Source organism: Petromyzon marinus, chromosome 80 (assembly GCF_048934315.1).
Source record: "Petromyzon marinus isolate PM22_M1 ecotype Great Lakes invasive population chromosome 80, UKy_Petmar_22M1.pri1.0, whole genome shotgun sequence".
NCBI lineage: Eukaryota > Metazoa > Chordata > Hyperoartia > Petromyzontiformes > Petromyzontidae > Petromyzon > Petromyzon marinus.
The window spans coordinates 9,785,620-9,812,233 of NC_133746.1; the positions used below are offsets into that span (position 1 = coordinate 9,785,620).

Sequence of the window (26,614 nt, forward strand, 5' to 3'; positions counted from 1 at the left end):
ATATGTATTAATTATATAATTACGTATTCATCTTCTTTGGTTCTTTCGGTAAAGTCACGTAGAATGAGAATAAAATAATAAATTTATAAAATAAAATAACACAGCATATTATTATTTTATTTTATCAATTTATTATTTTATTCTCATTCTACGTGACTTTACCGAAAGAACCAAAGAAGATTAATCCTTGCAGTCACGAAAGCTTTAAATCAAAATTTAATTACGTATTGTTTCGTTTAAGTATTATGAGGAACTAGGACGTTCAGTAGGTATTACAGATGTTTTGGGAAGATGTTTGAATGTTAAATGTTATTCGATATAAGCGGCTGTTATCATAATTGAAATGTGGGTGGACTCCGTGCAGAGACGTGGAGGGTGTTTCTGGTCACTTGCAGACGCGTCAATGCCTTTCGGAAGAACCCTTCGAAGATAAGTTTTGCCGTTTCACGAACCCCTGGTGCTCAGAGGACAGAACACAACGCGTAGTACCTTCTCATTGTCTCCGAAGTGTATTATTTTCTATTGTTTCCTACTTAGGCGACCTGTCCCCCTCGTTAGGATCGACTACGGTAGGAGAGAGACAGGGCGGACCAACTACAACAGCACCGTCACACACCGCATCACCATCATCATCACACAAAGTATACCATCACACAGCACCATCACAGTGGCTATGGGCACTCACCTGAAGGTTCGCAGTGCTGAGAAGGTGCAGGTCGCTGGCTGCCCTCCTTACAATGGCACACAGTGTCCCGCGTCGCATTGCAAGGCTCGGAAACCTCGTCTGTAAGGACAGAGCCACTTGACGGTTCGCAAAGCGGTGCCAGCGATGTGCATGTGTTTGCCTTGTGTGTGTGTGTGTGCCGGGTCTTGGCTACATGCGGAGCGATAGAAGTTCAACATACAAGGATACATGGCCATGCCACCCCTTCTTGTGCTATGGCGGCCTTCATTGCTGCTACTCGCTGACAGCGCTTGCCCCAACAGCCTGTTGGAGGCTATACGGAGAATGTTTGTAGGTTTTTTAGTGTGTGGTTTTTTTTTCGACAGGCATAACCTGTTCGGGATGCCGCCGTGGTGTGTAACGACTTCCGGTTTGGTGGGATCTCCCAGGGTGAGGTGGCAAGCCAAAACGGATGGAGCAAGTGTCTTTGAAAGAAGTGATATTTTTTTTAAAACTTAAAAAAAAACACGTTTTTATTAAATGTACTAGTGATCGAAGAACTCCCCGACTCCAGGAAGTTGCCCCGAAGCTTGCCACAACGTAAGGGGACCATGGGAAGTTGCCCCGAAGCTTGGCACAACGTAAGGGGACCGTGGGCAATTACAGCCAACGTCAGTTGACCGTGGACAATTAGACCCAAGCCGAAACATAACATATAAAAAAAAGTGTTTAAAAATATGTATTTTTTATGATAGAATATAGTATTGTCATCAGTATGACATAAGTATACCAAGATTGCAGTCGATACCACATTGACAAGTGGGTTAAAATTGAGTTACAAGATTTGAGGATACAACAACGATAACAACAACAACAACTTTTTTTCGATTTAAAGCTTTCGTTACTGCAGGGCTTCATATTCTTGGTTCTCTTGGTAAAGTCACGTAGAAGGGAAATAATCAAATAATAAAAATCTAAACAATATCATTCTCACGACGTTTCAATTGCAACACAAGCAATCATCAACTCAAGCAATCATCATCACACCTGATGATGATTGCTTGTGTTGCAATTATTTCCCTTCTACGTTACTTTACCGAAAGAACCAAGAATATGACAACAACAACAACAACAGACAACAACAACAACAACAGAAAGAGTGAGTTAAATTAAAGCGTGTAACAAATCGTTTGCGACATCAGAAGACAGGAGGCTCCGCGACGTGGCGAAAGTCCATCTCCCGGACAACGACCCCTCGGTTCGAGCAAGGCTAGAAGCATTGGCAGAGGTGGTGGGCATGTTGGGACTCACGGACGCCGCACTCGCTACACCTGCGGCATTGCGAGGCGCGATTGGGGACGCCCATGAAGTGGCCGACGTGACAGAGGGTGCACATCGGGAACTGCCCCTCGGCTCGGCAGTCCCCGACCTTGAATTCGCCTGCGAATCGAAGGCAAAAAGTGGCGGCGTCAAAAGTCGAGCGCTATTTTTTTTTTCCCCTTCCAACACGTAGCAGGGGGCTTTCGCGGCCAATATTTTGCACTGATGTTGTTTTTTTTTCTTGGGTTAGATCGCGTAAATATTAATGTTGTGTCGTTAAACCCGCCACCACCCGACGCAGCCAATTCGTCAGGCCTGTCACGTAAACAAAACGTGGCAATTAGTTACTAGTTAAGCACCCCGGGAGTGTGTCGGAGAGTAAACCCACAACAACATTTACAATTCGAGTACCGTGATGACGTTTCGCCGGTACCTACAATCGTCCTCATCAGGAGACAGTTGTGGAGAAAGTCTCCGGTTTCGGTCTTCAATAGCTGGGATGTAAATGTGATGTCGTTACTTGTGAGCCAAATCAGGTGCGAAGGCCACAGGGGTGAGGAGGGGGGGTTAATGTATTATTATACATTATAATGGATATGCAGTAAAACCTTTGGATTGCGAGCATGATTCGTTCCGGAAACGTGTTTGTAATCCAAAGCACTCGTATATCAAAGCACTCGTATAATCAGTTGTATGATCACGTGACGCTCGGCAGTACAAAGCGTCCACACGTACACTGCTCGTATTGCAAGACCCTCGCTCGTTTATCAAATTAATATTTATTTAAAAAAATGTCGCTTGTCTTGCAAAACACTCGCAGACCAAGTTACTCGCAATCCAAGGTTTTACTCTATATTATTGCTTGGGTTATTTATTCACAGTTAATCAACATACACTATGGATGTGCATGAGTGCCAACTTATGACAATGCATTCGTTCGGCAAACGAATGCATTTGGAAGCCAGTGCAGCTCTGCGAGCACGGGACGCACACGCTGGGACCTTGCAGTACCCCGTCACGACCCGTGGCCAGAGACGCACGTGTCTGATGGTCCGTTCGGTTTACCTGGAGGGCACATTTGACAGCAAAATCCGGAGCTGGCTGTGTACATGCCTAGAGGGCACACGCCGCCGTGGGCCGCCCTCGACGAGACGGCGACCTGCACCGGGGATGCACCACGGGAGTCAAATCACCGCTCAAGGGGTTCCATGCCGAGTTGATGAGTTCAAATGCATCATTAGACCTCCATTGCCAGTACCAAAATATAATAATAGGGTGTTTCCCCCTTATTTCTGGCAACAAAACTGAAACCTTTTTACGAGGAATCATGCCTGCATTAACCACAATACTTGTGGTCAAAATGCAAAGAAAAAACACTCTGATAATATATGCATTGTCCTTGAAACTGATTGGTCCACACCAGAGACGGCTTTCTATTTTTGTTTGCATTTTGACCACAAGTATTGTGGTTAATGCCGACATGATTCCTTGTAAAACGGTTTCAGTTTTGTTGCCAGAAAAAGGGGAAAAAAACCCTGTTATTATAAGTTCAAATGCGTGTACAGTTATTCCTTCCTAAGTGATCCGTTTTCCTTTTTCCATCCCTCCTGCCCCCCTTCTCTCCTTCCCGCCCCCCTCCACTCCCTTAACCCTTTCCCGTTCCGATGACGTGCAGGTACGTCATCTAAAAAGCCGAAATAAAATAACTTTATCGGTACCGAGGCTTAACCACGGGCGGGAGGGCGTGCGGCACAGTTTGGCGCCGGCTATCGTAGAGTTGCGGCGGTCGTGGCGCTGCAGTTTTCTTGCGGTAACAACGGCTTCAAAAGCAACGGCGTTGCTGCTACTACGACGCATCTCTCAATAAAGCGAACGCCGAGCCGCTCGCGAGTTCCGAGATTCGGCGGCAAACGGGAACACCGCACACCCTGCAACTTGGCAGACGTCTCGGAACGGGAGAAGGGTTCAGTTCTTCCTCCCTCACCTTCCCCTCCCCGTGTAAAAGTACAAATAAACACCTCGCACGCGGATCCCCACTCAGTGGGGGCAGCGGCGAGCCCAATCTCCCACTGCTTAAAACTCAGGAGCACCAGAGTCCCACTGCGGAATTTCTCGACACTCTACAGAACAGGGAGGGAACATACAAACTCCACTCATTCACACTCCACAGAACAGAGGGAGATCATACAAACTCCACTCATTCACTCTACAGAACAGGAGGAGATCATACAAACTCCACTCACTCTTTAGAACAGGGGGAGATCATACAAACTCCACTCACTCACACTCTACAGAACAGGGGGAGATCATACAAACTACACTAATTCACACTCCACAGAACAGGGGGAGATCATACAAACTCCACTTATTCACACTCCACAGAACAGGGAGAGATCATACAAACTCCACTCACTCACACTCTACAGAACAGGGGGAGATCACACAAACTCCACTCACTCACTCTCACTCTATAGAACAGGGGGAGATCATACAAACTCCACTCACTCACCCTCACTCTATAGAACAGGAGGAGATCATACAAACTCCTCTCACTCACACTCTACAGAACAGGGGGAGATCATACAAACTCCACTCATTCACACTCTACAGAACAGGGGGAGATCATACAAACTCCACTCATTCACACTCCACAGAACAGGGGGAGATCATACAAACTCCACTTATTCACACTCTACATAACGGGGAGATAATACAAACTCCACTCATTCACACTCTACAGAACAGGGAGAGATCATACAAACTCCACTCATTCACACTCCACAGAACAGGGGGTGATCATACAAACTCCACTCATTCACACTCCACAGAACAGGGAGAGATCATACAAACTCCACTCACTCACACTCCACAGAACAGGAGGAGATCATACAAACTCCACTCACTCACTCTACAGAACAGGAGGAGATCATACAAACTCCACTCACTCTTTAGAACAGGGGGAGATCATACAAACTCCACTCACTCACTCTACAGAACAGGAGGAGATCATACAAACTCCACTCACTCTTTAGAACAGGGGGAGATCATACAAACTCCACTCACTCACTCTCACTACAGAATAGGAGGAGATCATACAAACTCCACTCACTCTATAGAACAGGGGGAGATCATACAAACTCCACTCATTCACACTCCACAGAACAGGGGGAGATCATACAAACTCCACTCATTCACACTCTACAGAACAGAGGGAGATCATACAAACTCCACTCACTCACCCTCACTCTATAGAACAGGGGGAGATCATACAAACTCCACTCACTCACACTCTATAGAACAGGGGGAGATCATACAAACTCCACTCATTCACACTCTACAGAACAGGGAGAGATCATACAAACTCCACTCATTCACACTGTACAGAACAGGGAGAGATCATACAAACTCCACTCATTCACACTCCACAGAACAGGGGGAGATCATACAAACTCCACTCATTCACACTCCACAGAACAGGGGGAGATCATACAAACTCCACTCATTCACACTCCACAGAACAGGGAGAGATCATACAAACTCCACTCACTCACTCTACAGAACAGGAGGAGATCATACAAACTCCACTCACTCTTTAGAACAGGGGGAGATCATACAAACTCCACTCACTCACTCTACAGAACAGGAGGAGATCATACAAACTCCACTCACTCTTTAGAACAGGGGGAGATCATACAAACTCCACTCACTCACTCTCACTACAGAATAGGAGGAGATCATACAAACTCCACTCACTCTATAGAACAGGGGGAGATCATACAAACTCCACTCATTCACTCTGTACAGAACAGGGGGAGATCATACAAACTCCACTCATTCACACTCCACAGAACAGGGAGAGATCATACAAACTCCACTTATTCACACTCTACAGAACAGGGAGAGATCATACAAACTCCACTCATTCACACTCCACAGAACAGGGAGAGATCATTCAAACCCCACTTATTCACACTCTACAGAACAGGAGGAGATCATACAAACTCCACTCACTCACTCTACAGAACAGGAGGAGATCATACAAACTCCACTCACTCACTCTACAGAACAGGAGGAGATCATACAAACTCCACTCACTCACTCTACAGAACAGGATGACATCATACAAACTCCACTCTTTAGAACAGGGGGAGATCATACAAACTCCACTCACTCTACAGAACAGGGGGAGATCATACAAACTCCACTTATTCACACTCTACAGAACAGGAGGAGATCATACAAACTCCACTCTTTAGAACAGGGGGAGATCATACAAACTCCACTCACTCTTTAGAACAGGGGGAGATCATACAAACTCCACTCACTCTACAGAACAGGGGGAGATCATACAAACTCCACTCACTCTACAGAACAGGGAGAGATCATACAAACTCCACAGAACAGGGGGAGATCATACAAACTCCACTCACTCTACAGAACAGGGGGAGATCATACAAACTCCACTCACTCACTCTTTTGAACAGGGGGAGATCATACAAACTCCACTCACTCCCACTCTATAGAACAGGGGGAGATTATACAAACTCCACTCACTCACTCTATAGAACAGGGGAGATCATACAAACTCCACTCACTCACTCTATAGAACAGGGGGAGATCATACAAACTCCACTCACTCACTCTATAGAACAGGGGGGGATTATACAAACTCCACTCACTCTATAGAACAGGGGGAGATCATACAAACTCCACTCACTCTACAGAACAGGGGGAGATCACACAAACTCCACTCACTCACACTCCACAGAACAGGGGGAGATCATACAAACTCCACTTATTCACACTCCACAGAACAGGGAGAGATCATACAAACTCCACTTATTCACACTCCACATAACAGGGGGAGATCATACAAACTCCACTCATTCACACTCTACAGAATAGGGGGAGATCATACAAACCCCACTCACTCTATAGAACAGGGAGAGATCATACAAACTCCACTCACTCACACTCTACATAACAGGGGGGGATTATACAAACTCCACTCACTCTCTATAGAACAGGGGGAGATCATACAAACTCCACTCACTCTACAGAACAGGGGGAGATCATACAAACTCCACTTATTCACACTCTACAGAACAGGAGGAGATCATACAAACCCCACTCACTCACTCTACAGAACAGGAGGAGATCATACAAACTCCACTCTTTAGAACAGGGGGAGATCATACAAACTCCACTCACTCTTTAGAACAGGGGGAGATCATACAAACTCCACTCACTCTACAGAACAGGGGGAGATCATACAAACTCCACTCACTCTACAGAACAGGGAGAGATCATACAAACTCCACAGAACAGGGGGAGATCATACAAACTCCACTCACTCTACAGAACAGGGGGAGATCATACAAACTCCACTCACTCACTCTTTTGAACAGGGGGAGATCATACAAACTCCACTCACTCCCACTCTATAGAACAGGGGGAGATTATACAAACTCCACTCACTCACTCTATAGAACAGGGGAGATCATACAAACTCCACTCACTCACTCTATAGAACAGGGGGAGATCATACAAACTCCACTCACTCACTCTATAGAACAGGGGGGGATTATACAAACTCCACTCACTCTATAGAACAGGGGGAGATCATACAAACTCCACTCACTCTACAGAACAGGGGGAGATCACACAAACTCCACTCACTCACACTCCACAGAACAGGGGGAGATCATACAAACTCCACTTATTCACACTCCACAGAACAGGGAGAGATCATACAAACTCCACTTATTCACACTCCACATAACAGGGGGAGATCATACAAACTCCACTCACTCACACTCTACAGAACAGGGGGAGATCATACAAACTACACTAATTCACACTCCACAGAACAGGGGGAGATCATACAAACTCCACTTATTCACACTCCACAGAACAGGGAGAGATCATACAAACTCCACTCACTCACACTCTACAGAACAGGGGGAGATCACACAAACTCCACTCACTCACTCTCACTCTATAGAACAGGGGGAGATCATACAAACTCCACTCACTCACCCTCACTCTATAGAACAGGAGGAGATCATACAAACTCCTCTCACTCACACTCTACAGAACAGGGGGAGATCATACAAACTCCACTCATTCACACTCTACAGAACAGGGGGAGATCATACAAACTCCACTCATTCACACTCCACAGAACAGGGGGAGATCATACAAACTCCACTTATTCACACTCTACATAACGGGGAGATAATACAAACTCCACTCATTCACACTCTACAGAACAGGGAGAGATCATACAAACTCCACTCATTCACACTCCACAGAACAGGGGGTGATCATACAAACTCCACTCATTCACACTCCACAGAACAGGGAGAGATCATACAAACTCCACTCACTCACACTCCACAGAACAGGAGGAGATCATACAAACTCCACTCACTCACTCTACAGAACAGGAGGAGATCATACAAACTCCACTCACTCTTTAGAACAGGGGGAGATCATACAAACTCCACTCACTCACTCTACAGAACAGGAGGAGATCATACAAACTCCACTCACTCTTTAGAACAGGGGGAGATCATACAAACTCCACTCACTCACTCTCACTACAGAATAGGAGGAGATCATACAAACTCCACTCACTCTATAGAACAGGGGGAGATCATACAAACTCCACTCATTCACACTCCACAGAACAGGGGGAGATCATACAAACTCCACTCATTCACACTCTACAGAACAGAGGGAGATCATACAAACTCCACTCACTCACCCTCACTCTATAGAACAGGGGGAGATCATACAAACTCCACTCACTCACACTCTATAGAACAGGGGGAGATCATACAAACTCCACTCATTCACACTCTACAGAACAGGGAGAGATCATACAAACTCCACTCATTCACACTGTACAGAACAGGGAGAGATCATACAAACTCCACTCATTCACACTCCACAGAACAGGGGGAGATCATACAAACTCCACTCATTCACACTCCACAGAACAGGGGGAGATCATACAAACTCCACTCATTCACACTCCACAGAACAGGGAGAGATCATACAAACTCCACTCACTCACTCTACAGAACAGGAGGAGATCATACAAACTCCACTCACTCTTTAGAACAGGGGGAGATCATACAAACTCCACTCACTCACTCTACAGAACAGGAGGAGATCATACAAACTCCACTCACTCTTTAGAACAGGGGGAGATCATACAAACTCCACTCACTCACTCTCACTACAGAATAGGAGGAGATCATACAAACTCCACTCACTCTATAGAACAGGGGGAGATCATACAAACTCCACTCATTCACTCTGTACAGAACAGGGGGAGATCATACAAACTCCACTCATTCACACTCCACAGAACAGGGAGAGATCATACAAACTCCACTTATTCACACTCTACAGAACAGGGAGAGATCATACAAACTCCACTCATTCACACTCCACAGAACAGGGAGAGATCATTCAAACCCCACTTATTCACACTCTACAGAACAGGAGGAGATCATACAAACTCCACTCACTCACTCTACAGAACAGGAGGAGATCATACAAACTCCACTCACTCACTCTACAGAACAGGAGGAGATCATACAAACTCCACTCACTCACTCTACAGAACAGGATGACATCATACAAACTCCACTCTTTAGAACAGGGGGAGATCATACAAACTCCACTCACTCTACAGAACAGGGGGAGATCATACAAACTCCACTTATTCACACTCTACAGAACAGGAGGAGATCATACAAACTCCACTCTTTAGAACAGGGGGAGATCATACAAACTCCACTCACTCTTTAGAACAGGGGGAGATCATACAAACTCCACTCACTCTACAGAACAGGGGGAGATCATACAAACTCCACTCACTCTACAGAACAGGGAGAGATTATACAAACTCCACAGAACAGGGGGAGATCATACAAACTCCACTCACTCTACAGAACAGGGGGAGATCATACAAACTCCACTCACTCATTCTTTTGAACAGGGGGAGATCATACAAACTCCACTCACTCCCACTCTATAGAACAGGGGGAGATTATACAAACTCCACTCACTCACTCTATAGAACAGGGGAGATCATACAAACTCCACTCACTCACTCTATAGAACAGGGGGAGATCATACAAACTCCACTCACTCACTCTATAGAACAGGGGGGGATTATACAAACTCCACTCACTCTATAGAACAGGGGGAGATCATACAAACTCCACTCACTCTACAGAACAGGGGGAGATCACACAAACTCCACTCACTCACACTCCACAGAACAGGGGGAGATCATACAAACTCCACTTATTCACACTCCACAGAACAGGGAGAGATCATACAAACTCCACTTATTCACACTCCACATAACAGGGGGAGATCATACAAACTCCACTCATTCACACTCTACAGAATAGGGGGAGATCATACAAACCCCACTCACTCTATAGAACAGGGAGAGATCATACAAACTCCACTCACTCACACTCTACATAACAGGGGGGGATTATACAAACTCCACTCACTCTCTATAGAACAGGGGGAGATCATACAAACTCCACTCACTCTACAGAACAGGGGGAGATCATACAAACTCCACTTATTCACACTCTACAGAACAGGAGGAGATCATACAAACCCCACTCACTCACTCTACAGAACAGGAGGAGATCATACAAACTCCACTCTTTAGAACAGGGGGAGATCATACAAACTCCACTCACTCTTTAGAACAGGGGGAGATCATACAAACTCCACTCACTCTACAGAACAGGGGGAGATCATACAAACTCCACTCACTCTACAGAACAGGGAGAGATCATACAAACTCCACAGAACAGGGGGAGATCATACAAACTCCACTCACTCTACAGAACAGGGGGAGATCATACAAACTCCACTCACTCACTCTTTTGAACAGGGGGAGATCATACAAACTCCACTCACTCCCACTCTATAGAACAGGGGGAGATTATACAAACTCCACTCACTCACTCTATAGAACAGGGGAGATCATACAAACTCCACTCACTCACTCTATAGAACAGGGGGAGATCATACAAACTCCACTCACTCACTCTATAGAACAGGGGGGGATTATACAAACTCCACTCACTCTATAGAACAGGGGGAGATCATACAAACTCCACTCACTCTACAGAACAGGGGGAGATCACACAAACTCCACTCACTCACACTCCACAGAACAGGGGGAGATCATACAAACTCCACTTATTCACACTCCACAGAACAGGGAGAGATCATACAAACTCCACTTATTCACACTCCACATAACAGGGGGAGATCATACAAACTCCACTCATTCACACTCTACAGAATAGGGGGAGATCATACAAACCCCACTCACTCTATAGAACAGGCAGAGATCATACAAACTCCACTCACTCACACTCTACATAACAGGGGGGGATTATACAAACTCCACTCACTCTCTATAGAACAGGGGGAGATCATACAAACTCCACTCACTCACTCTACAGAACAGGAGGAGATCATACAAACTCCACTCACTCTTTAGAACAGGGGGAGATCATACAAACTCCACTCACTCACTCTACAGAACAGGAGGAGATCATACAAACTCCACTCACTCTTTAGAACAGGGGGAGATCATACAAACTCCACTCACTCACTCTCACTACAGAATAGGAGGAGATCATACAAACTCCACTCACTCTATAGAACAGGGGGAGATCATACAAACTCCACTCATTCACTCTGTACAGAACAGGGGGAGATCATTCAAACTCCACTCATTCACACTCCACAGAACAGGGAGAGATCATACAAACTCCACTTATTCACACTCCACAGAACAGGGAGAGATCATACAAACTCCACTTATTCACACTCCACATAACAGGGGGAGATCATACAAACTCCACTCACTCACTCTACAGAACAGGAGGAGATCATACAAACTCCACTCACTCACTCTACAGAACAGGAGGAGATCATACAAACTCCACTCACTCACTCTACAGAACAGGAGGACATCATACAAACTCCACTCACTCTTTAGAACAGGGGGAGATCATACAAACTCCACTCACTCTACAGAACAGGGGGAGATCATACAAACTCCACTTATTCACACTCTACAGAACAGGAGGAGATCATACAAACCCCACTCACTCACTCTACAGAACAGGAGGAGATCATACAAACTCCACTCTTTAGAACAGGGGGAGATCATACAAACTCCACTCACTCTTTAGAACAGGGGGAGATCATACAAACTCCACTCACTCTACAGAACAGGGGGAGATCATACAAACTCCACTCACTCTACAGAACAGGGAGAGATCATACAAACTCCACAGAACAGGGGGAGATCATACAAACTCCACTCACTCTACAGAACAGGGGGAGATCATACAAACTCCACTCACTCACTCTTTTGAACAGGGGGAGATCATACAAACTCCACTCACTCCCACTCTATAGAACAGGGGGAGATTATACAAACTCCACTCACTCACTCTATAGAACAGGGGAGATCATACAAACTCCACTCACTCACTCTATAGAACAGGGGGAGATCATACAAACTCCACTCACTCTATAGAACAGGGGGGGATTATACAAACTCCACTCACTCTATAGAACAGGGGGAGATCATACAAACTCCACTCACTCTACAGAACAGGGGGAGATCACACAAACTCCACTCACACTCCACAGAACAGGGGGAGATCATACAAACTCCACTTATTCACACTCCACAGAACAGGGAGAGATCATACAAACTCCACTTATTCACACTCCACATAACAGGGGGAGATCATACAAACTCCACTCATTCACACTCTACAGAATAGGGGGAGATCATACAAACCCCACTCTATAGAACAGGGAGAGATCATACAAACTCCACTCACTCACACTCTACATAACAGGGGGGGATTATACAAACTCCACTCACTCTCTATAGAACAGGGGGAGATCAGACAAACTCCACTCACTCACTCTATAGAACAGGGAAGATCATACAAACTCCACTCACTCCCACTCTATAGAACAGGGGGAGATCATACAAACTCCACTTATTCACACTCTACAGAACAGGAGGAGATCATACAAACTCCACTCACTCACTCTACAGAACAGGAGGAGATCATACAAACTCCACTCACTCCCACTCTATAGAACAGGGGGAGATCATACAAACTCCACTCACTCACACTCATAACAGGGGGGGATTATACAAACTCCACTCACTCTCTATAGAACAGGGGTAGATCATACAAACTCCACTCTACAGAACAGGGGGAGATCATACAAACTCCACTCACTCTATAGAACAGGGGGGATTATACAAACTCCACTCACTCTCTATAGAACAGGGGGAGATCATACAAACTCCACTCTACAGAACAGGGGGAGATCATACAAACTCCACTCACTCTTTAGAACAGGGGGAGATCATACAAACTCCACTCTACAGAACAGGGGGAGATCATACAAACTCCACTCACTCGCACTCCACAGAACAGGGAGAGATCACACAAACTCCACTCACTCTACAGAACAGGAGGAGATCATTCAAACTCCACTCTATAGAACAGGGGAGATCATACAAACTCCACTCACTCACTCTATAGAACAGGGGGAGATCATACAAACTCCACTCACTCTACAGAACAGGGGGAGATCATACAAACTCCACTCGCACTCCACAGAACAGAGGGAGATCATTCAAACTCCACTCATTCACACTCCACAGAACAAGGAGAGATCATACAAACTCCACTCACTCACTCTATAGAACAGGGGAGATCATACAAACTCCACTCACTCTATAGAACAGGGGAGATCATACAAACTCCACTCACTCACTCTATAGAACAGGGGAGATCATACAAACTCCACTCACTCTACAGAACAGGGGGAGATCATACAAACTCCACTCACTCTATAGAACAGGGGAGATCATACAAACTCCACTCACTCTATAGAACAGGGGAGATCATACAAACTCCACTCACTCACTCTATAGAACAAGGGAGATCATACAAACTCCACTCACTCTATAGAACAGGGGAGATCATACAAACTCCACTCACTCACTCTATAGAACAGGGGAGATCATACAAACTCCACTCACTCTATAGAACAGGGGGAGATCATACAAACTCCACTCATTCACACTCCACAGAACAGGGGGGGGGGATCATAGAAACCCCGCTCACTCACACTCTACAGAACACGGCGAGAGATGGCTGGTGGGTTGAGTCACAACGCTCACCCAGCCAGGATTTGAACTCAGTGCGCTGTCTTGCGTGTGGGCGCGCGAGCTCGCACTTACCACAACAATGAGAACGGCGAGGCATGGAAGTCGGAACATCATCCTAAAAAAGGCCTCTTCCAATCCCTGGCAGAGCCCCACGTGCGCACATAAAGCGAGGTTAGGGGCCGTCCATAAATGACGTCACGCACCTGGGTGGGGGGGAGGGTCAGACATTTGTGACGATGTGTGACGAGAGGGGGGGGGGATGGGGGTTGAGAAATGTGACGTCACATAAAAATTCGCACCTTTAAATAAATAGAGAATTGTTATAACGACACTAATTGTTAGAACAACACTCCTACAACATCAGAGTGCAGCGCCACATTAAATACGCACCACGACAATGACAATAGTTTAAAGCGATTTGAAGCATGTTTTATCTTCAAAATGGAAATATGGTTTGGAGGGGGGGGGGGGCAGAGCTTTGTGACGTCATATTTCAGGAGGGGTTTTAATTTTTGTGACGCCGTGTGACGAGGGGGGTGGGTCAAAAATCGTCTAACATCGCGTGACGTCATTTATGGACGGCCCCTTGGATGCATTGCCACGATCAACGCGTCAAGGCTGCAGGCTCTGCAACTGATCGCTTGCGACGCCACTGCCTGCGGAAGGGGTCTCCTCGAGTAAGGAGAAGCTCTGGAGAGCCCCCCTCTCTCGAGTGGCACTTGGCCTACTCTTCCAAACTGGCCGGGCCGTTCGGGAAGCCGTGTGCGGTGGCGGGTCGATCGCTTCGTGGTCATGTAGATTAAAAAAAAAATGTTTAACAGGAGGTTCTTTTTTGCCGTTTAGCTTTACGTGATAACACCGTGTAGCGCGATTTTTGTTCCTGGTTAGTAAGTGTTATTTTCTAATTGCTTATGCCTCAAAAGTATAGAAAATGGCTATTATTGTTATTATTCTCCCACAAACTTTGCTTTTGTGACCAGGACTTTACGTGAAGGAATGACACAAATGCACACCACGTATTGCCATTGAAAAGAGTTCAATTTTAACTTTAAACTTTCGTGACTGCAGGATGACGATTGATGGTGTTGCGATCGAAACGTCGTGATATTTTTACTATTTTGTATTCACTTTATTTGTATTATTATTTTACTGTTATTTTTTTTGTTGAAATAGCTACATTTCAAAATATCACTGTCCTGGTCACTAAAGCAAAGTTTGTGGGGCAATAATAACAGCCGATTTCTGTACTTTTTAGGCATAAGCAATTAGTATATAATAACACTTACTACCCAGGAGCAATTTTTATGTATTTAATAATTGTTACACCGTGTACAATTATCGTGCACCTTGTGCCGCAAACTCGCCCAGCAGTGGGTAACGTTCTTGGGGGCGTCTCGCGGAGCCTCGCTGCAACTTTGCATGAGCCAAGGACAAACCTCTCTCCCTAATCTTGATTTGAAGCTTTCGAGACTGCAGGAATCCACACTCTTTGAGAACTGCTGACGGAGCAGTTCTCCTGCGGTGTTTGTCAGTTTTCAGTTTCAGTTTATTTTGGTATAGCCCTGTGAGGCATTCGGCTCTTGAATCGGGTGCAACTACAACAACAAAAAAACACGAGCAATAAAAACATCTTGAAGTGGCTATGTGACTGTGCAAACAGAAAATCCATGGGAAAAAAACCAGCAAAAATATTCCTGAAAAAAGCACCGTACACCAACACTGTGTGCAAAAAATCCCAGTGGGATGCAAGTCAAACAACAGCAACAACCACAAAAACTTAGATTAAGGCCATCAGTCTAACTCCGTACTACAACAAAACAGACATGTCCAAACCAAAAAACGTTTTCCAAATCACCAAAAAATAAAGCTATAATTGCAACGTAACAGTAATCACAAGGACTGTGACCGAATTTTTACAATAAACTACGTAAATAACATGTAACACCAAATCCTAGAGCCATAGCTGGCTGCATGAGTTACTCCACAACAACAGAAGCATCGGTCGGAGTATCAAATTTTTCAATGCACCTTTAAGATCAGCACGCAAAATCAAAATACAGATAATACTTTGCAGCGTCATCCGGAGTGAAATATTTTATTTTATTTTACGCCAATGAATAGCAGTGGCAGCTAGGGGTGTACAACTCCTCTAGAGCAGTTTTGAGAGAAGTCTATTGGCAATAGCATTCCAGACCCTGGGGGCATCAATAGCAAAGGCCCTTCCTCCCGTTTTTGTACGGCAATAGGGAATGTGAAGCTGGTAGATGAGCGAAGACCTGAGGTCAAATTTGTTCTTTGTCTCACCTGATGACGGTTGCTTGTGTTGCGATCGAAACGTCACGTGATCTATTCATGTTCAATCGACGTGAACCTCCCTCCCTAAATTTTGCCTTCAACCTTTCGCGCCCGCGGGGGATTTAATATTCTTCGGTCATCCCCCCGATGGCGACCTCTTGCGTTGCGATCGAAACGTCGTATTTTTTATTTCTTTTTATCTACGTGATATTCATTTGATTCGAAGCTTTCGTGACAGCAGGAATCACTTCGTGGTTCCTTTCGGTAAAGTCACGGAGAAAGAAAATAAATTAAATAACAGAATACGACGTTTCGATTGCAAACACAAGCAAACCGTCATCAGGTATGAATGAATGAATGAGAAAACAAACCAAGTCAAATTTCGATTTAAAGCTTTCGTGACTGCAATGATTCATCTTCTTTGGTTCTTTCGGTAAAGTCACGTAGAATGAGAATAAAATAATAAATTGATAAAATAACACAGTAATATTCTCACGACGTTTCGGCCACAACACAAGCGGCCTTCATCAGGTGAAGGGACGAGACTGTCTGGTAGGACAGCGCTGGAGTGAAAGAGCCACGTTCAGATCACGACCTTTAAGCTGTGTGAGAGGAAACAAAGCGCCTTGACAAAGGAATTAGCATATAATTTAGCATTGAAATGGCTGAGTGATTAGCTTGTGACTGGTCACAGAAATAGCTATGTTAAAAGTTAAAGCATACACGTCCGCAGAGGCACCCCTATTATTTTATTCTCATTCTACGTGACTTTACCGAAAGAACCAAAGAAGATAAACCAAGTCAACTTAGAAATGCAATGCAATGCAACACAGAGAGAGACAGAGTAACAACGACTCTGTGTCTCTTGAGTCCACCCCGCCCCACTCTCTATATAATGCCTCAACACAGAGTCGTTGTTTCTCTGTGTGTCTCTCTCTGTGCGTCTCTGTGTGTGTCTCTCTCTGTGTGTCTCTGTGTGTGTCTCTCTCTGTGCGTCTCTGTGTGTGTCTCTGTCTGTGTGTCTCTGTGTGAGTCTCTCTCTGTGCGTCTCTGTGTGTGTCTCTCTCTGTGCGTCTCTGTGTGTGTCTCTCTCTCTGTGTGTCTCTGTGTGTGTCTCTCTCTGTGCGTCTCTGTGTGTGTCTCTGTCTGTGTGTCTCTGTGTGAGTCTCTCTCTGCTTGTGTGTCTGTCTGTGTGTCTATGTTGTGTGTCTGTGTGTGTGTGTATGTTGTGTGTCTGTGTGTCGCTGTGTGTGTCTCTCTCTGTGCGTCTCTGTGTGTGTCTCTCGCTCTGTGTGTCTCTGTGTGTGTCTCTCTCTGTGCGTCTCTGTGTGTGTCTCTGTCTGTGTGTCTCTGTGTGAGTCTCTCTCTCTGCTTGTGTGTCTATGTTGTGTGTCTGTGTGTGTATGTTGTGTGTCTCTGTGTGTGTCTCTCTGTGTGTCTCTCTCTGTGTGTCTCTGTGTGAGTCTCTCTCTCTGCTTGTGTGTCTATGTTGTGTGTCTGTGTGTGTATGTTGTGTGTCTCTGTGTGTGTCTCTCTGTGTGTGTCTCTGTGTGTCTCTCTCTGTGTGTCTCTGTGTGAGTCTCTCTCTCTGCTTGCGTGTCTGTCTGTGTGTCTATGGTGTGTGTCTCTCTCTGTGTGTGTATGTTGTGTGTCTGTCTGTGTGTCTCTGTGTGTCTCTCTCTGTGCGTCTCTGTGTGTGTCTCTGTGTGTCTCTGTGTGAGTCTCTCTCTGCTTGTGTGTCTGTGTGTCTATGTTGTGTGTCTCTCTCTGTGTGTGTATGTTGTGTGTCTGCCTGTGTGTCTCTGTGTGTGTCTCTCTCTGTGTGTCTCTGTGTGTCTCTCTCTCTCTGTGCGTCTCTGTGTGTGTGTCTCTCTCTGCTTCTGTGTCTGTGTGTCTCTGTGTGAGTCTCTCTGCTTGTGTGTCTGTCTGTGTGTCTATGTTGTGTCTCTCTCTGTGTGTCTATGTTGTGTCTGTCTGTGTCTCTGTGTGTCTCTCTCTGTGCGTCTCTGTGTGTCTCTCTCTGCTTGTGTGTCTGTGTGTCTATGTTGTGTGTCTCTCTATGTGTGTCTATGTTGTGTGTCTGTCTGTGTGTCTATGTGTGTGTCTCTCTCTGTGCGTCTGTGTGTGTCTCTCTCTCTGCTTGTGTGTCTGTCTGTGTGTCTCTGTGTGAGTCTCTCTCTCTGCTTGTGTGTCTGTCTGTGTGTCTATGTTGTGTGTGTCTCTCTGTGTGTGTATGTTGTGTGTCTCTGTGTGTATCTCTCTCTGTGCGTCTCTGTGTGTGTCTCTGTGTGAGCCTCTCTCTGCTTGTGTGTCTGTCTGTATGTCTATGTTGTGTGTCTCTCTATGTGTGTGTATGTTGTGTGTCTGTCTGTGTGTCTCTGTGTGTGTGTCTCTCTCTGTGCGTCTCTGTGTGTGTCTCTCTCTCTGCTTGTGTGTCTGTGTCTCTCTCTCTCTGCTTGTGTGTCTATCTGTGTGTCTCTGTGTGAGTCTCTCTCTGCTTGTGTGTCTGTCTGTGTGTCTATGTTGTGTGTCTCTCTATGTGTGTCTATGTTGTGTGTCTGTCTGTGTGTCTGTGTGTGTGTCTTTCCCTGTGCGTCTCTGTTTGTGTGTCTCTCTCTCTGCTTGTGTGTCTGTCTGTGTGTCTCTGTGTGGGTCTCTCTCTCTGCTTGTGTGTCTCCGTGTCTGTGTTTTGTCTCTCTCTCTCTCTCAAATTTAGCAATCTTTGGATGAACATAATCAACCAGGTAAAGTATTGACTGTTGTGTTAGCCGACTCTCTGCGTTGCATTGCGTTACATTTCCAAGTTAAACTAGGTTTGTTTTCTCAGTCATTCACACCTGAATGACGGTTGCTTGTGTTGCAATCGAAACGTCGTATTCTATTATTTATTTTATTTTCTCTCTACGTGACTTTACCGAAATAACCAAAGAACGTGGACCCCCCCCTCTCCCTAAATTTCGCCTTCAAACTTTCGCGTCCGCAAGGATCCACGCTCTGTGCTTTCTTTCGGTAGTCGGGAGAACTGCTCCGTCAGCAGTTCTCCTGCGGTGTCTGTGTCACCTGATGACGGTTGCTTGTGTTGCGATAGAAACGTCACGTGATCTATTAATGTTCAATCGACGTGAACCTCCCTCCCTAAATTTCGCCTTCAAACTTTCGCGTCCGCGGGGGATTTCATATTGTTTGGGTTCTTTCGGTGAAGTCACGGAGATAGAAAACAATCAAATAAATGTAATGAAAGACCACGAATTTAAAAATTAAAATTATAATAAAAATGTAATACAAAACCAAAAACTCACGACGTTTCGATCGCTAACACAAGCGAAGAATATGAACCTCTTCTTGTTTTTTTTCGGTAAAGCCACGTAGAATGAGAATAAAATAATAACTTGATAAAATAAAATAACACAATAAAATTCTCACGACGTTTCGGCCACAACACAAGCGGCCTTCATCAGGTGAAGGGACGAGACTGTCTGGAGGACAGCGCTGGAGCGAACACAGCTAAGTTCAGACCGCGACCTTTAAGCTGTGTGAGAAGAAACAGAGCGGTCCGAGCTTGGCTGTGTTCGCTCCAGCGCTGTCCTCCAGACAGTCTCGTCCCTTCACCTGATGAAGGCCGCTTGTGTTGTGGCCGAAACGTCGTGAGAATTTTATTGTGTTATTTTATCAATTTATTCTATTTTATTCTCATTCTACGTGGTGACTTTACCGAAAGAACCAAAGAAGATGAATCCTTGCAGTCACGAAAGCTTTCAATCGAAATATGAACCTCCGTCGTTATTGGTGCGAGGTGCGCGCGGTGCGTCGCAAGGGCACGGCGGAAAGGCTTCCGACCGGAGAACTTTCCCCCGCTCGTTGCAACTTCTTCCGCACCGCGCGTGGGTTCGGCCGAGCCGATCGGAGGCCCCGTGGGAAGGACAACGGACTTAGCGCAACGATGACGACGACGACGACAAGCAGTTGTAAAGGAATGAGTTTTGTCAATCTCGATGATGATGACGACGACGATGAAGGTGGCACCGAAGCTCCCAGTGGCATCCCAACATCGGAAGAGCGTTCCAGACGGCCGCAGAAGCAGCGCATTCTGAGCGCGCGTGATGCGGTTGACTGTCGTTGTTGGATGGGCGTATATTAGTGGTGTGTAGTGTATAGTGTAGTGTAAATTAGTGATGTGTAGTGTATAGTGGTGTTTAGTGTATAGTGGTGTGTGTGTAAAGTATTGTAGTGTATTGTGTAGTGTATAGTAGTGGTGTGTAGTGTATAGTGGTGTGTGTATAGTATTGTAGTATATAGTGTGGTTTATAGTAGTGGTGTGTAGTGTATAGTGGTGTGTGTATAGTATTGTAGTGTATAGTGTAGTGTATAGTAGTGGTGTGTAGTGTATAGTGGTGTGTATAGTATTGTGGTGTATAGTGTAGTGTATAGTAGTGGTGTGTAGTGTATAGTGTAGTGTATATTAGTGGTGTGTAGTGTATATTAGTGGTGTGTAGTGTATAGTGGTGTGTATAGTATTATAGTGTAGTGTATAGTAGTGGTGTGTAGTGTAGTGTATAGTATTGTAGTGTATAGTGTAGTGTATATTAGTGGTGTGTAGTGTATAGTATTGTGGTGTATAGTATAGTGTGTATTAGTGGTGTGTAGTGTATAGTGTAGTGTATAGTATTGTGGTGTATAGTGTAGTGTATATTAGTGGTGTGTAGTGTATAGTGGTGTGAGTATAGTATTGTAGTGTATAGTGTAGTGTATATTAGTGGTGTGCAGTACATAGTGGTGTGTGTAGTATGGTAGTGTATAGTGTAGTGTATATTAGTGGTGTGTAGTGTATAGTGCAGTGTATATTAGTGGTGTGCAGTGTATAGTGCAGTGTATATTAGTGGTGTGTAGTGTATAGTGGTGTGAGTATAGTATGGTAGTGTATAGTGTAGTGTATATTAGTGGTGTGCAGTGTATAGTGTAGTGTATATTAGTGGTGTGTAGTGTATAGTGGTGTGAGTATAGTATGGTAGTGTATAGTGTAGTGTATATTAGTGGTGTGCAGTGTATAGCGGTGTGTCGTGTTTAGTATTGTAATGTATATAGGATCGCGCGATACGATGACCGTCTGTTAGATGGCTAGCCAAATGTGTAATGTATAGTGTAATATATAGTTGTGGTGTGTAGTGTATAGTATTGTATAGTGTAGTGTATAGTTGTGGTGTGTAGTGTATAGTAGTGGTGTGTAGTGTATAGTATTGGTGTGGAGCAGGGGTCGGGAACCTATGGCTCGCGAGCCAGATGTGGCTCTTTTGATGATTGCATATGGCTCGCAGATAAAACAAAATATTCTCACTTGTTTTAATCCATCCATCGATTTTTCACTGTGCATGTCCTGTTCAGGGCTGCAGGAGCAATTGTCCATTATTTTAATTGGATGATACTGGCCTACGTTTGCCGTTGCTGGGTAAAACAGGTAAACGCCCCCTTTTGAATCAGTCTGAGACTGCGTCTGCTCGGTCATTAGCTCAAAGCTAACCCTTCGACGAAGAAGATGGCGAAAAGAAAAAAAGACGACGAGTATCGTACATTTCAGGACGAATGGACCGAAGAATTCGCCTTTGTGGAGAGAGCGGGTTCTGCGGTGTGTCTAATTTGCAATGACAAAATTACATCGTTGAAACGGTCGAATGTAAAGCGGCACTTCGACACGCGCCACGCTACCTTTGCATCAAAATACCCTGCGGGAGACAGCAGAAAGAAAGCGTGCCAAGAGCTTCTGAGCAGGGTGCAAGCTAGCCAGCAGCAACTCCGCGTATGGACCCGGCAAGGTGACTATAATTCGGCTAGCTTTGCTGGTTCTTTAGCAATAGTGAGGAACGGAAAACCATTTACAGATGGCGAGTATGCTAAAACGTTCATGCTGGATGTAGCCAATGAACTTTTTGATGATCTTCCGAACAAAGACAAGATAATCAAACGGATACAAGACATGCCTCTGTCGGCAAGAACTGTTCATGATCGTACCATCGTGATGGCAAACAAAGTGGAGGAAACGCAAGTGAAGGACATAAATGCAGCGCCGTTCTTTTCTCTGGCTTTGGATGAGTCAACAGACGTGAGCCATTTGTCGCAGTTCAGCGTGATTGCAAGATATGCTGTTGGTGACACACTGCGCGAAGAAAGTCTTGCTGTTCTGCCATTAAAAGGGTCCACAAGAGGTGAGGATTTATTCAAGTCTTTCATGGAGTTTGCTCAAGAAAAAAGTCTACCTATGGATAAACTTCTCTCAGTGTGTACTGATGGTGCTCCGTGTATGGTGGGGAAAAACAAAGGATTTGTGGCGCTTCTCCGTGAACATGAAAATAGACCCATCCTAAGTTTCCATTGCATTATACACCAGGAGGCACTTTGTGCTCAGATGTGTGACAGGCAGTTTGGCGAAGTGATGTCGCTGGTCATTCGTGTGATCAACTTTATTGTTGCCCGAGCCTTAAATGATCGCCAGTTTAAAACACTGCTGGATGAAGTTGTAAATAACTATCCTGGTCTGCTTTTGCACAGCAATGTGCGTTGGTTGTCAAGAGGGAAGGTGCTTAGCCGTTTTGCGGCTTGCCTGAACGAAATCCGGACTTTCCTTGAAATGAAAGGCGTCGGGCATCCTGAGCTAGCCGACACCGAGTGGCTCCTCAAGTTTTACTATCTCGTAGATCTGACTGAACATCTGAACCAGCTCAACGTGAAAATGCAAGGCATTGGAAATACAGTGTTATCCCTTCAACAAGCTGTATTTGCTTTTGAAAACAAGCTGGAGCTTTTCATCACGGATCTTGAAACAGGTCGTTTACTACATTTTGAAAAACTGAGCCAATTTAAAGATGCATGCACAGCAAGTGAGCCCATTCAAAACCTTGATCTCCACCAGCTAGCTGGCTGCACATCCAGTCTCCTACAGTCCTTCAAAGCACGCTTTGGAGAATTTCGTGAGCACACTCGTCTTTTTAAGTTCATCACCCATCCAAACGAGTGTTCACTGAACACAGCCGACCTGAATTACATCCCTGGTGTCTCCGTCAGAGATTTTGAAGCAGAAGTGGCTGACCTGAAGGCCTCAGACATGTGGGTGAATAAGTTCAAGTCACTGAATGAAGATTTGGAAAGAATCACACGACAGAAAGCGGAGTTGGCGAGCAAGCACATGTGGACAGAAATGAAAAAACTCCAACCCGAAGACCAGCTGATTCTCAAAACTTGGAACGCGCTTCCTGTCACATACCACACACTGCAGCGTGTGAGTATTGCTGTATTGACCATGTTTGGATCTACGTATGCATGTGAGCAGTCATTCTCACATCTTAAAAACATCAAGTCCAACCTACGATCACGTTTAACGGATGAAAGCCTCAACGCTTGCATGAAGCTTAACCTCACCAAGTACCAACCCGACTACAAAGACATCAGCAAATCCATGCAGCACCAGAAGTCGCATTAATGGTGAGTGTTATAACAACATTATTTAAAAGAATAAATTCAGAGGCTTATTATACTGACATTGAGTTGAATTCACTTTTAAAATATATTATATGGCTCTCACTGAAATAAATTTCCAAATTTTTTGCTTTCATGGCTCTCTTAGTCAAAAAGGTTCCCGACCCCTGGTGTGGAGTGTATAGTAGTTGTGTGTAGTGCATAGTGTAGTGTATAGTAGTGGTGCGTTGTGTATAGTGTTGTGTAGTGTATAGTAGTGGTGTGTAGTGTATAGTAGTGGTGTGTAGTGTATAGTAGTGGTGTGTAGTGTATAGTATTGGTGTGGAGTGTACAGTAGTTGTGTGTAGTGCATAGTGTAGTGTATAGTAGTGGTGTGTTGTGTATAGTGGTGTGTAGTGTATAGTAGTGGTGTGTAGTGTATAGTAGTAGTGTGTAGTGCATAGTAGTGGTGTGTAGTGTATAGTATTGGTGTGGAGTGTATAGTCGTGTGTAGTGTATAGTGGTGTGAAGTGTATAGTGTACTGTATCGTAGTTGTGTGTAGTGTATAGTAGTTGTGTAGAGTATAGTGTAGTGTATAGTAGTGGTGTGTAGTGAATAGTAGTGGTGTGTAGTGTATAGTGGTGTGCAGTGTATAGTGTAGTGTACAGTAGTGTTGTGTAGTGTATAGTAGTGTATATTGTACAGTGGTGTGCAGTGTATAGTAGTGGTGTGTGGTGTATAGTAGTGTGTAGTAGTGTATAGTGTAGTGTATAGTAGTGGTGTGTAGTGTATAGTAGTGGTGTGTAGTGTATAGTAGTGGTGTGTAGTGTATAGGATTGGTGTGGAGTGTACAGTAGTTGTGTGTAGTGCATAGTGTAGTGTATAGTAGTGGTGTGTTGTGTATAGTGGTGTGTAGTGTATAGTAGTAGTGTGTAGTGCCTAGTAGTGGTGTGTAGTGTATAGTAGTTGTGTGTAGTGTATAGTGGTGTGCAGTGTATAGTGTAGTCTATCGTAGTTGTGTGTAGTGTATAGTAGTGTAGTGTATAGTAGTGGTGTGTAGTGTATAGTGGTGTGCAGTGTATAGTGTAGTGTATAGTAGTTGTGTGTAGCGCATAGTGGTGTGTAGTGTATAGTGTAGTGTACAGTAGTGGTGTGTAGTGTATAGTAGTGTATAGTGTACAGTGGTGTGTAGTGTATAGTAGTGGTGTGTAGTGTATAGTAATGGTGTGTAGTGTATTGTGTAGTGTATAGTAGTGGTGTGTAGTGTATAGTAGTGGTGTGTAGTGTATAGTAATGGTGTGTTGTGTATAGTGTGGTGTATGTAGGATCAGTGACCGTCTTTGTTGGATGGCCGGCCAAAATCCCCCCGGCGATGATTTACGGCCACTTTGGCGAAACGAGCGAGGCTAAACAACTTTGACCACTGACACAAACGTAAAACGGGGGGGGGGGGTGGAATTTGTCTTTACCTCTGCTGAAGTCGAACGTCGGACTTGAGCACGTCCTTCACGTAGCCATAGTGCCACAGTCGTACGGGGTGGCGAGGAGGAAGGATGCTGTGCGCAAAGCAAAGTGATTGGAGGAACCTGTACCACCCCACCGGCCCGGCTATGCGTCTTTGTGCTGGACACGGCACGTGAACTGCAGGTATTGTGTTTTGTTCCGCGTGCCATGAAATCACGCGACCATTCACTCAAACAACCTGGGAGTCCCAACATTTTGACTCTCAAGCGTTCACCCACCCACCCAACCTCACCCACCCACCCACCCAACCTCACCCACCCACCCACCCAACCTCATCCACCCACCTACCCAACCTCACCCACCCACCCACCCAACCTCACCCACCCACCCAACCTCACCCATTCAACCACCCCACCTACCCCACCCACTAAACCACCCAAACACCCACCCACTCAACCTCACCCAACCACTCACCCCACCCAACCACCCACCCCACCCAACCAACCACCCCACCCAACCAACCAACCACCCCACCTACCCCACCCACTAAACCACCCAAACACCCACCCCACCCAACCTCACCCACCCACCCAACTACCCACCCCACCAAACCACCCAACCACCCCACCCACTCAACCACCCACTCACCCACTCATCCACCCACCCAACCTCACCCACCCAACTACCCACCCCACCCAACCAACCACCCACCCAACCACCCCACCTACCCCACCCACCCAACCACTCCATCTATCCCACCAACCCACTCAACCACCCACTCAACCACCCAAACACCCACCCAACCACCAATTCACCCTCTCAACAATAACCCACGACTTAGGATGGGGCCTTCAATCAGTAGTGGATTGAACATGGCTGATGATGCAATTAATTTGTGGTGCCACGGTGGCTAGGAGATGTTAACTACCTCGCCTGGTGTACAGGAGGGCGTGGGTTCAATCCCGACCCCTGCTGCTGTATATTTGGAGTTTGCGCCTCTCTCCCATCATCATCACCACGGTGGCTAGGATATGTTAACTACCTCGCCTGGTATACAGGAGGTCGTGGGTTCAATCCCGAGCCCTGCTGCTGTATATTTGGAGTTTGCGGTGTTTTTCCCTGTGGTCGCGTGGACTTTTCTCAAGATCCTCCA

General features: G+C 45.5%; 1 protein-coding gene across 1 annotated transcript in view; it reads right to left on the reverse strand.

Annotated features, from left to right (window-relative positions):
* LOC116957672 (NACHT, LRR and PYD domains-containing protein 3-like) overlaps window positions 1–25,624 on the reverse strand; it is a 48,826-nt gene extending 23,202 nt beyond the window's left edge. Inside the window, exons 1-5 of the mRNA XM_076057248.1 lie at window positions 25,467–25,624; window positions 14,331–14,461; window positions 3,050–3,143; window positions 1,976–2,104; window positions 686–784 (exon numbers count right to left, since the gene is read on the reverse strand). Coding sequence (XP_075913363.1) covers window positions 686–784; window positions 1,976–2,104; window positions 3,050–3,143; window positions 14,331–14,372 — 364 coding nt within the window. The 5' untranslated portion in view covers window positions 14,373–14,461; window positions 25,467–25,624. The remainder of the gene's footprint in view (window positions 1–685; window positions 785–1,975; window positions 2,105–3,049; window positions 3,144–14,330; window positions 14,462–25,466) is intronic.
* Window positions 25,625–26,614: the final 990 nt, after the last annotated feature.